Here is a 12,250-nt window from a genome sequence, read left to right on the forward strand (position 1 = left end):
ATCTACAAGATTTCCAACAACTATGGACCAAGGTAGGGTCAAAAGGAGGGTGTTGGCACCCTCTGGCAGTGCTACAGTATAGCCAGGACAAATGTAAATGCAGGAAATTTGGCAATGTTACCTCTCACTACAGCCATGGTCGCACTCTCCTGTAAAGGTGTCTTAAAAGAGTCAAACCCAAAGACCTTCTTCAACGTGCTCCGGACTCTACGTTCACGGTCAAAAGGGTGAGCGCTCATCTTAGCGACAGTGGCCAAAAGTTAAGGTAAAGGCGATGATCATACGGTTGCGATGAAAACCCTCTGTTCTGCCTTTTAAATACCGCTTATTTTTCTCTAGGTAAAATCTCCTTTATCCACTCTCAAGCAACATATTATTTGCAACGAACATAGCTCCAGATGAACAGCGTCAAGCAACAAATTCCTGGGCAATTTAACATCTCCACTTTTATGCTCAAGAAAATCAGAAACACTGAACTATCCTATCCCATGATACAGCACAGAGCTAGAAATCAGATCACGACGAGAAATACAACTGTCTCATTAGAATAATTTGGAGAAGATGGAATTGTTTTTTCTAAGATCCACCTCCGGCTCCCTTTATAAGCGCCGCTATCACGCCCGCTCTCCCCCCTCCGCCCTCCCAAGAGCCCCGACCTCTTCTTCCCACCTCCCGGAGGAGAGCTCTTCCCTCCTCCCTCTAAGCCCCAGATCCGCTCGGTTCTCCCTTTCCCAGCCGAAGCCTCCCTGTCTTCACCCCCAAGATATCAGAGCTGGGCGTGGGCCACCCAGGAGCGAAGGACTCTTGCCGGGCCGCCGCTGCCCGCTGGTCGGGAACTACTCGAAGACCCACATAAGCCACCCAGATCCTGAGGAGCCAAATTGCTGGGAAATCAGTGTCAGGCAAAACCCACACAACTTTACATCTGTCGCGCAGTGATGACGTTTCCGCACCTCCGGTGCGAGGGGCGGGGCCAGGCGCAGAAACGGCCGTTTTGATTGGCTGCCGGACAGGAACCGGCGCGAGTTCTCCTGGGATAGGAAAAAGTCGCCTTTACGCACGGAAGTCGGCTTTTTTAAGTCATAGGAGTGAGGCTCGCCGGGGTTGTGGGAGTAAGATGGCGGGGAAGAAGAATGTTCTGTCGTCTCTGGCAGTTTACGCGGAAGATTCAGAGCCCGAGTCCGACGGCGAGGCTGGAGTCGAAACGGCGGGCGGCGCGGCTGGTGAGGCGCGAGTAGGGAACTGGAAGGGGAGGGTCAGGTGGCTGCTTGGAGTGCCGGTCCCCTAGCAGGGGGGAAGGGAAAGAAAGAGACGGTCATTGTGCCCCCAGTCCCGGGTCCCGGAGCCGCGAAGCGCGATCGAGGCCCTGCTTGGGACAGAGTAGACGCTTTAGAATAAGAGTGGATGGATCATCTCCTTCCGTTGATTAGATTGCTCTGCCGACACTATTGAAAGACTTCTCCGTGCCGGGCCTCGTGGGGCATAGGGATGGACGAAGGATGGAGAGGATCCAAAGCTACCTATTCCCTCCGGGTTCATTGTATAACGGGGAGAGCGATGAGTAGAACGTACGTGGAGGGTGATAAAGGTTGTGTCTTTGCATTTATGACTTCGCGTTGGGAATGTGCCCTACACGCCATCTAGGAGGTTTTAAAAATCTGTATACCTGGTCTCGCTGGCGAGGGAGTAATTCATTGGTTTGTGGTAGGATCTGGGCATTTTGTGAGCTTTTTTTTTTTTTTAAGATTTTATTTATTTATTCATGAGAGACACAGAGAGAGAGGCAGAGACACAGGCAGAGGGAGAAGCAGGCTCCATGCAGGGAGCCTGATGTGGGGACCGATCCCGGGACTCCAGAATCACGCTCTGGGTCAAAGGCAGGCGCCAAACCGCTGAGCCATCCAGGGATCCCCTTGTGAGTTTTTTAATGCTCCTCAGTGATTCCCTTATTTTGTGAGCTGTTAAAGACCCATCAGTGATACTGTTAACGCTACTCAGATTGAGAATCATAGTGTTAGAAAATGGGAACAGATTTCGTTGGAATCAGAGGGCAGCAAGTTAACTAACATATCTGGGCCTTCCTTTCCTCATTCGGAGGTTAGCTACTCTCAGTTTTGTGTGGTGTGTTCCAGTCAGGAGGTTCTCTGGTGTTTCCCAGTAATTTGTAGCATTTCATATTTTTTGTTGTTGTTTGTTTTGGTTTAAACGGAAAAGAAGATTTTGCTTCTCAAGTAGGTATGATTGGTAGCCCCTCCGAGTGACCCCAGCTAAAGCTCCTGTTCCTAGCGGAGGACACACAAAAATGAGGGCAACAGAGGCCTGGTCTTGTATGAGAAGACAAGTTTTACTGCCTCTGATAGAAGGTAGAGATACCCATATCAAAAGAGGTTTTCTGGGACGCCTGGGTGGCTTAGCGGTTGAGCGGCTGCCTTTGACTCAGGGCGTGATCCTGGAGTCCCAGGATCAAGTCCCGCATCGGCCTCCCTGCATGGAGCCTGCTTCTCCCTCTGCCTGTATCTCTGCTTCTCTCTCTGTCTCTCATGAATACATAAAGAAAATCTTTTAAAAAGGTTTTCTAAAAACATGCAACAGTTGTAATAGAAATAGTAGAGGTCCTCAGCATACTAGGTGAATGGAAAGCATGAAAGAAAGAATTTAGCATTTGGTTTTTTTCCATGTTCTTTTTGATGATTTCATCCACTAAATTCTGGTCTTTCCAAAGGTACATTCCAAACCTATAGTCGCTTACATGAGACTTAAGACATTCAAAGGTAGTTCTGGCCGCTCAAATCACGGAAATGTCGTCTTGCATTTTTGTACGCATTCATTCTTCTTTTTCTTTTTTTTTTCCTCTGTTTCAGAGGAGAAAGGTGGATTAGTATCTGAAGCCTATGGAGAGGATGACTTTTCTCGCCTCGGAGGTGATGAAGATGGTTATGAAGAAGAGGAGGATGAGAACAGCAAGCAGTCGGTAAGTAAATCTGTTCTAATCCAGAGTTGCTCCAAGCACCATTTCATTTGTCAGAAACCTTCGAACTGTACCAACAATGTTCCATTCCATGGCTAACATCATTCCCCACCCTTCCCCCACTTTTTGTTTGGTATCAGTTGAGGAAACTGGGTTGGTTATCGGTAGTTCTGTTTGAAAACGAAACTTGTTTTCATCTGGACCATTTTGAATTAACTTTTTTTTTTTTTTTAATCTATTTATTTATTCATGAAAGACACACAGAGAGAGACACAGGCAGAGATACAGGCAGAGGGAGAAGCAGGCTCCATGCAAGGAGCCCGATGTGGGACTCAATCCGGGGTCTCCAGGATCACACCTTGGGCTGCAGGTGGCACTAAACCGCTGTGCCACCGGGGCTGTCCCTTGAATTAACTTTTGAATTGAAATTTGGGGGAAAAGATAGTGGACTATTTTATTTAACTCCGCTATCAATGAGTGTTTCGTGTCGTTCCCCATTAAGGGAGTTTATTCCGTTTGTGACAATGCATTTGTCCTAACATTGATATCTGCAGTCAACTCGGTATTTTTAATCTTAGTTGGGGTTTATTAAAATCTTTCAGCTCATTAAAAAGATTAGGGAGGAAAATTATTTAGTTTCTTATTTGTGATTTGATCCTTCTTAACTTCTTTCTTGACATTTTACTTGGCACTTTTTATCAGAGTGCCCTCAGTTCTTGAGCACAAATCTGGCCTGACATTCAGTATGTACTGGCAACAAAGAAAAGAGAACTGTGTCTTAATTAACCAGAAAGCCTTTGGATACACTATCACCTGAGTGAGCCTCAGGAGCCAGAATTTAAGTTTGGAGAGAAAGCAAGGATTCAAGCTGGTGCTTAGCACAGTCATATAAAGTGAAATCTGGCTATTCAGCAATACTTTTAACTGAAGCACTCAATGTACTTTATTATTTGTTTGAAACTTTTTTATGCATTGATATTTAAATATTAGCGTTAAAATAGTTTCTGATTAAACCAAAAAGCGTTTTGTATTTGATGCTCTTTTGGAAGATATTCTCACATCATTAGCCCCACCATTAATGCCAATAATTTAGAATTGACTAAAATTGTTTAGAAAAGCTTTGCAAATTTTCTTAAGTGCACACATGCTAGCCTAACACTGTATTTTCTTGATCAGTTTGCATGATGTGTTTCTAAAGTGTCGCTCCATGTTGCTTTGCTTAGAATTTTCATCCTATTTAAGTTTTGTATCATATTCTAGTAAAATCCTCTCATCAGATCCCAATATAGACATTTTAAAAATGTAATCGTATTTGGCTAAGCTATATCACTGACTTTCTGGCATGATTGATTACATTTTAAGGGAATCATGGAGATTGGATTTAAACCTTTGGGCTCACTGGCACCTAGAGGGACAGTGAAATCTCAAAGCCATCAGTACCTTGTTCAAGTCTCACAGATGATGTTTATATTAGCATCTGGGGTGCTATTTAATGTTTGGGTTAGAGTGTAGCTCGATTGAAAAAAAGCAATTTCAAATGAAACTTAATTTTTTCCTGGGTGTTAAGTTAAAGGCTGTTGTGCATTGGGGTGTTCTGGGAACAGATGTGGATATAGCTACCTAATAGGGTAGCTGATTTTTGACCTTCATTCGGTGAAATGGTAGGCTGGCTCGTGTGAGGCCAGCACACACTTTGGAAAACGCCTTGCTCATATGGTGCTTTGTGTCAGGCAGGCCATTTGAATCAGGAACAAGACTGGATAGAACAGTGACAGTTCTATGAGACCCAGGAAAGGCCAGGTGTGGCTATGTAGTCCTTCCCTGGGTCACTTGCCCTGGTCATGTGACCTGTTGTTGGTGTAGCTGTGAATGCTCCTGGGTGGAAGTTCCCAGGTGTGGTTGTGTGGGGGTCATGCTAGTCTGACCGTGAACAATGTCATGGTAGGTCTGAGTCTGATGTGCTTGTGTGTATGAAAGGCAAAGGAAAGGAGGAAAAAAAGAGGTTCATGTTCCAGGTTTTAAATAATTGATATTTCGTTGGAAACCCTATGCCTGCTTTATCTTATGGGGCTTGCTCTTACTCTTTTCTGAAACATTGCAGCCTTTTTCCATTTTTGTGTGTGTGATTTTTAATCTCAGGCATTTCCATTGCTGTAGACTATGACACTGCTGGAGTAATGACTTTGAGCTGCTGGTGGTCTTTTCTCCACCCCCACCCCCTCCCCCACCTCCCAGAACATCTCCTTTCCCCCTTCTCTTTCTCTAGTTCTGGGTCATAGGGGAGGGGAGGGGTTCTTGGTGGGATGGCCCAGGCTGGGTACATTGCTCCAGACCCTAATTATGCATGTGAGAACTCTCAGGCCCGCTCCTTTAAGCTTAATCCTCTAAATTCTTTGTCTTGTAGGAAGATGACGATTCAGAGACTGAAAAACCTGAGGCTGATGACCCAAAGGTATTTGGTGTTGGCTGTGGTGGGGTGGCCGGAAGCAAATGAGGCGTTGTAACACTGTGGCTCGGTTCCTATGTCTGGACCTATGTTGGTCCAGCTAATGCACTGTACAAACGTGTACATTATCCGGGATGAAAGCAGGTTTCTAAAGAAAGGAGGTTACCATGGAGGGAGTCAGCCCTCAGGCAGCTTGGATTTCCAGCCTTGCAGCTAGTGCCATATCTTCAGACTAGAAAGGCAAGAGGCCTTGGCTGAGCATAGCAGCCTACCTGTGCTCTGCAGCGAGGTGAGCTTGGTGGGATCACTGCACCTGCAGGTGACTTAGATGTGGGAATGTTTCTCGAATCCAGGAGTGCCTTTTGTACTATTTAGTCCTCTAGAAGTGAGGAAGGACTATGAGAGAGGGTCTGAGAGAGTGAGGCCTCTCCCCAACTGTTGGAGAAGCTCCTCCTAATCCTTGTATCCCCAGGCTTGTGCCCATCCGCTTTTAGGTAAACAGTTGGTCTTTCTGAAACAACATCACCATTTCTGATATTTCCCTCCCGGTAGCAACTGGGAATGATTAGCATTTTCTGTCTGCTCCTTGACCTATTGTGATGATGGTTGAGACACCTACCCCCTTGTGTGAGGTAGGTTTGCTATACTGTATACTGAGCATCAGTACAACTGTGCCTGTTGAGGAAACATTCTTTAGGGAACAAACTTTTTTTTTTTTTTTTTAATTCTTGAGAGACACAGAGAGAGGGGCAGGGACATAGGCAGAGGGAGAAGCAGGCTCCCTGTGAGACTCAATCCCAGGACCCCACAATCATGACCTGAGCCAAAGGCAGACGCTCAACCGCTGAGCCACTCAGATGCCCCACAAACATTTCTTTTTCAAAGAGAAAGTCTAATTCCATCACTCCAGGCCTGGGGAATACAGGCCAAGTTTTGTGATTAAAAGTTGCTTTGAAACTAACTGAAGCCTTCAAGGCAACATAGTAGAACTTCGGAAAATTGTACCAAATTATAATCAAAACGGTAGTATATCCAAAAATATAGCATGAGCTGTTCCAAATTTGAGCTGATTCTGAGATTGGATCGAATTGTGTGCAACCATTGAAATAAGCCCATGAAAGGCTGTGGGATGATGCAAATAACACATTTACCAAGGAAGAAAGTTTGGGCACCAGTATGCAAAAGAGAGAACAAGTTTGAGCCCTAGGTACTGCAAATGCCACTCCATTCTATGTCAAGTAAGGAGCCCAGGCTTCACTCATCGGAGCATCCAAAGCTGAAGGGCAGACCTGTGGCTTAGGTCAAGGGTGACCATACCTCTGCTTGGGCTTGCGGAATGAAGATGGCCAGTAGTGGTCTTCTGTCTTCATATTTGGGGTGTGGGGGCCTTAGAGCCCATGCACAAGATAAACCTGAGGAGCTGCCAAGTGCTGGAGCTTCAGTGTGGAGGGAGAGGAGGGTGTGTGGGCCCCCAGAGCCTTTGTGTGTACAGTAGCTGACCTTTGCCTAAAGCTGGAAGGCCTCCTGGGGAAGTTGGCTAGAGAAGTGAGGTACTTCGCTGTCACCCCTTCTGGAATACAGCAAGCTAAACAACAAATCCCCTGAGAACAAGGAAGGACAGCAGGGTTTAGGGGCGTGGGGGCAGAATTGGGAAGATTGTTAATGTGTCTTGTGCCCAGGTTTTCTCAGTACCGCGTGAATGTTGCAAAGACGGGTCATTTATACTTAGGCTTTGAGTGGTGTGCTTTACTGTATTTTATTCAGTCATTGGAACTTCAGGTCTGGTTGTGGAATGAGAAGTGTTCTGAAAGTTTCTGTTCTTGGGACAGAACACAGAATCTGCCCTGAAGGTGACTTGTAGTTCTTTTGGCAGATGAATGTGGAAGGGGCGAGCCAGAACTCTCTGGCTCAGATGTCCTTAGGTCCAAAAATCATGAATGTCCGTGGTATCTCCAAGGTCTGTAAACAGTCTTCTGGGCTCCCCATGCCTTAACCCTGGTGCTGGCTTCCTCTCCTGTCTGAGCTGGCATCAGACTGTCTTCAGGCAGCAGCCTCAGACCCCTCCCAACTCTCCCTCTATTCCTGAACTCTTCTGGAATACTTAATTGATTTTTAATATTTTACATTTTTTTAAAGATTTATTTGAGAGAGAGAGAAAGCTCCTGCATGCACGGGGAAGACAGAGGGAGGGAGACAGAGTCAACTGACTCAACGTGAGGCCCTGTCTCATGACCCCAAGATCACGACCTGAGCTGAAACCAAGAGTTGGACGCTTAACCAATTGCGCCTCCCAGGTGCCCCGACTATTAATGATATTTTTGAGTTCCAAATCTTGAGTTTTGAATATTTTTGCCTTAAATATGTGAAGTTTCTAAAATAGGATATGTCACCAAATGGACTAGAGGTGTCATTTACTTTATTAGCAAAGAGATTGGTATCATAAACTATCTTTTCCACCAGATGGCATTCCTTCCTACTTTGGCTTTTTATATTATTTTTTTTTAATTTTTTTTATTTTTATTTATGATAGTCACACACACAGAGAGAGAGAGAGAGAGAGAGGCAGAGACATAGGCAGAGGGAGAAGCAGGCTCCATGCACCGGGAGCCCGACGTGGGATTCGATCCCGGGTCTCCAGGATCGCACCCTGGGCCAAAGGCAGGCACCAAACCGCTGCGCCACCCAGGGATCCCTATTATTATTATTTTAAAAGATTTTATTTACTTATTAGAGAGACAGAGCACAAGCGGGGGAGAGGCAGAGGGAAAAAGACAAGCAACTCCCCAAACAGTCCCACAACCCCAACCCTGAATCACTAACCTGAGCTGAAGTCATACACTCAATTGACTAAGCCACCCAGGTGCAGCCTCTTTGGCTTTTTAAAATCTGCTTTTGATTTTTTTACCACAGCAGTTCTCAAAACATTTTGGTGTGTTTAACACAGTTAAAAACCGAGGATCCCAAAGAGCTTCACTTCATTTTGGTTTTATCTATTACTGTTTACTATCATAGAAGTTAAAACAAAAATTTGAAATATTTGGCATTTTTGAAATATCCATTAAACCCATTATATAAGGGATCCCTGGATGGCTCAGCGGTTTAGCGCCTGCCTTTGGCCCAGGACGCTATCCTGGAGTCCCAGGATGGAGTCCCACGTCGGGCTCCCTGCATGGAGCCTGCTTCTCCCTCTTCCTGTGTCTCTGCCTCTCTCTCTCTCTCATAAATTAATTAATTAATTAATTAATTAATTAATTAATTAAAAAATGAGTGAACCCATTATATATTAACATAAGTAACTATATTAGCAAAAAGTAACTATTTCTGAAACCCAAAAAAGTCAATGCAAAAACTGGCATTGTTTTGCCATTTTACGGGTGTCTTTAACGTCTAACGTCCACTTTGGTGGACAGCTAGGTTCTCACAACTGCCTCTTCGTTCAGTGTGTTGTGATGTTTTATTTTGGTTGAAGTGGTTGAAAAAAAATCTGGCTTTAGACACAGGTCATTGGAAAGAGGAGAAATTTTTTTTTTAAGATTTTATTTATTTATTCATGAGAGAGAGAGAGAGAGAGGCAGAGGGAGAAGCAGGCTCCCCACAGGGAATCCTGGGATCACACCCTGAGCTGAAGGCAGCTGAGCCACCCAGGCATCCCAAGGAGAAATATTTTAATAGCCCTCTAGGCGATTGATGATTGATTGTGGATCCAAGCAGTGATTTCCTAAAAAGTTACTCTCACCTTGGAATGTGAACTCTTTGTATTCTGCTTTATTCGAGTCCCCTCGGTGTGCCTGGCCCTCTGAATGGCTCTCTCATCCAGTCATGATATTCCATTCCACCTCAGGCAAAGTTGTTTCACTGAGTTGTGCAGATCTAGTGTTTGTTAATTACATTTGTTAATGACCTCACTAATCTCATCAGACAAGCCATTAAGTTTTGGGAAACTGCCCACTGTGGGGAATACACATTTTCCAAGATGCTTATTCTTACCTGATCTTGAATTTTATCATTACCAATAAATAGAGTTTTCCTTGATGTGACAGGCTTCATTTTTTAGAAAGTGTGTGCCAGCTACCCAAATCTGACCAACTGTAGTTGGTCTGTCAGCCATTCTTCCAAGTAAAAATGATGCTCTATGGAGAAAGCACCTAGATCAGCTTGTAATTCCCTCACCTAAGTGCTTTTCTTTGAGGTGTACAGAGGTGTTGATGCGACATCTCATATCAAACAAAATGCAAAAAAAAAAAAAAAACGTGTACCCAAGGGTCAAGACTCAATAAGATTAATCATTTTAAGAAGGATATTCTTAAATGAAATTGGATTTTTTTTGTGATTGAGAGTATGCCTACATGGGCAGCCCGGTGGCTCAGCGATTTAGAGCCGCCTTTAGCCCAGGACCTGATCCTGGAGACCCAGGATCAAGTCCCACGTCAGTCTCCCTGCATGGATCCTGCTTCTCCCTCTGCCTGTGTCTCTGCCTCTCTCTGTGTGTGTCTCTCATAAATAAATAAATAAAATCTTAAAAAAAAAGAGAGAGAGAGAGAGTATGCCTACTGCTAAAACTCACTGTATCTGCCTTGATTTACTCCAAAGGGCCAGCTTTGTCCGCCCTTGCCCCTGTCAATGTACGCACAGTGAAAAGGCAAGGGATACCTTAATATTAGGGCAATAGTTTTGACCTAACAGACCCCCTGGGGTCCACAGATCAACTTTGAGAACCCCTATTTTTCAGAAACTAGACCTTTGGGTTGGGAATACTAAATAGGTGTTTGGTGACTGTTTGCATTGCTTTGGAAGTGTCCAGTGAGCTGTCAGCCATAGGGGGGCCTTGAGCTGCATTGAGGGGTAGAATATCCAGAGTAAGACGAGACAGCCCCAGGGTAGGAAGTTAAGGCTCTGGAGCCAGAGCTCTGTGTTGGAATGCCACCTTCCTTGGGGAAGTCTCTTAACCTCAGGGCTCGTCTCCCAGGAAACAAGCATCATAATAAAATATGCCTCATTTATTTAATGTGGATTAACTGAGTAAACGTGAACAGACAATTAGCTTAATGGTGTCTGGCATGTTGGTGTTTAGTGACGTTAGTTGCCACCACCAGTACGTCCCATGGCTCGCCTCCCAGGCTGGTCACTCTGTCATTGGGCCTGTCTGGGAATAGCGAATTCCACACGTTGAAACCGGAGAGCATTCAGAGGAGAGCAGTCCTAAATGTTGAAGAAACTAGAAACCACATGCCATGAGAAGCTAGGGAGCTAAGAGAAGCAACCGGGAAAGAGCCTGCAGTTGTGTCTGCTGTGTGAAGGTCTGGTCCAGGAGGGGAAGTGAGAGCCATGTGCAGAACTTGAAGCAACACACAAGAATTACAGGGGACACATTTGCTTCACAAGGTAGTGAGCTCCCTGCTTCTGGACCTTTTTCAGACAAGTTTTAAGAAAGCATTTGTCAAGAATGTCCTAGAGAAACATGGATTTGGACTAACCCCCCAAGTGGTGTCCTGGGAGGGGGCTTGGGCATTATGGATAATCAAAGTTGAGTATCCTTCTCTAACCTCACTTATTACCTGCTGACTTTGGAAAGTAAAAGTGTAGAATACAAAGACTGGGAATTGCCCTAGTTTTTATCAGTGATGTTTGGGGTTACCTCTGAGCACAAAGTTCCCCATTTGGGAGTTGGAGTAAGAAATGGTAACTCCAGATCCACCTCTGGGGGGAGCCCTTGGTCCTGACCCATCACCCTGGGGAGCCAAGATCGAGCTCTGGGGAGCTGAGTTTGCCCCTAACTAGAGAAAAGGAGGTGGCTGAGCATTCCACGGGAAGCAGAATGCCTCAGCACTTGTGTTCCATCGCGTCTTTTTTCATCTAACTTCCAATTTTCTGGTCTCACCTCTGCAGTCAGCGGCCTGACTCAGATCTGATTACTCAACAGAAGGTGGCACTGCTGTCCTAGAAAAAAACAGACCGGAAGTGGCAGGCCTCTGCTCAGCTCTTTACTGTGTGGGGACAGGGGTGCCAGATGGCTTAAGTGTTTCCTCCATCTGTTTGCCCTTGGCATATGGGTTTCCTTTTCCCACTCTCCTTTGTCCGTGTTCTGTGTCGGCTACACTGGAACGTTTTCCCTTGTTTTTTTTCCCCTGCTCCCACAGTTCCTGTGGATGGAGGTATTTCCACTGGCTTACTGTCTCTGACCCGCCCTTCCGTTGAAAACAAACACGGGCATTGATGACCTGGCATGGAAAAGCTGGAGCGGCCCGCTGCCAGCTAACTGGGAGGGCTGGCTACACTTTTTGGGGTGGGATTGCCGGCCTCCCTGAGGTGCTGCAGTCCCAGCTTTGACCCAGGGAAAGAATCCTCTTGGCCCAAAAAGCAAACATCTGTCAAAACAAAATAGCATCTCTGGGTCAAGGAGGTGGCATCGGGTGGGAGAAAGTACAGTTCCGGCATTTTTTTAAAGGTGTGTATAACCCTAATTACATAAATTATTTCTTTTTTTTAAGATTTTATTTTATTTGAGAGAGAAAGAACTTGAGTCAGGGTGGGGAGGCAAAGGGAGGGAGAAACAGACTCCCTGAAGAGCAGCGAGCCCAACATGGGACTCCATCCCAGGACCCTGGGATCAGGACCTGAGTCGAAAGTAGACTCTTCACCACCTGAGCCACCCAGGTGCCCCCCCCCAAAAAAAACATTTTTGAGACTCTTTGACCCTGAAAATAGTGAGGAATTGTGGGGTCATTCCTTTGATCCAGGTTAGTGGACTTGGAGTCAGGAGACCTAGATTGAGCACTGGCTTGGCTCCCCTCCAGCTGTGGGACTACTGGCTCATGGCTACAGCTGCCTCAGTTCAT

General features: G+C 45.6%; 2 protein-coding genes across 12 annotated transcripts in view; one reads left to right on the forward strand and one right to left on the reverse strand.

Annotated features, from left to right (window-relative positions):
• RECQL5 (RecQ like helicase 5) overlaps nucleotides 1–958 on the reverse strand; it is a 37,927-nt gene extending 36,969 nt beyond the window's left edge. For 2 of the 9 annotated variants that reach the window (XR_012009294.1, XM_072781568.1), the window contains exon 1: nucleotides 122–953. Coding sequence is in view for 7 of the 9 variants with exons in the window: in XM_072781568.1 (XP_072637669.1) it covers nucleotides 122–239 (118 nt within the window). In the remaining 2 variants the exon portion in view is untranslated. Of the gene's footprint in view, nucleotides 1–121 lie in introns of all 9 variants that reach the window. The other 7 variants (XM_072781566.1, XM_072781563.1, XR_012009295.1 and 4 more) reach the window with 6 other exon arrangements.
• Nucleotides 959–1,038: 80 nt separating this feature from the next.
• SAP30BP (SAP30 binding protein) overlaps nucleotides 1,039–12,250 on the forward strand; it is a 36,026-nt gene continuing 24,814 nt past the window's right edge. Inside the window, exons 1-3 of one of the 3 annotated variants that reach the window (XM_072781571.1) lie at nucleotides 1,039–1,223; nucleotides 2,862–2,971; nucleotides 5,373–5,420. In XM_072781571.1, coding sequence (XP_072637672.1) covers nucleotides 1,118–1,223; nucleotides 2,862–2,971; nucleotides 5,373–5,420 — 264 coding nt within the window. In that variant the 5' untranslated portion in view covers nucleotides 1,039–1,117. The remainder of the gene's footprint in view (nucleotides 1,224–2,861; nucleotides 2,972–5,372; nucleotides 5,421–12,250) is intronic. The other 2 variants (XM_072781570.1, XM_072781572.1) reach the window with 2 other exon arrangements.

Source organism: Canis lupus, chromosome 16 (assembly GCF_048164855.1).
Source record: "Canis lupus baileyi chromosome 16, mCanLup2.hap1, whole genome shotgun sequence".
Lineage (NCBI taxonomy): Eukaryota > Metazoa > Chordata > Mammalia > Carnivora > Canidae > Canis > Canis lupus.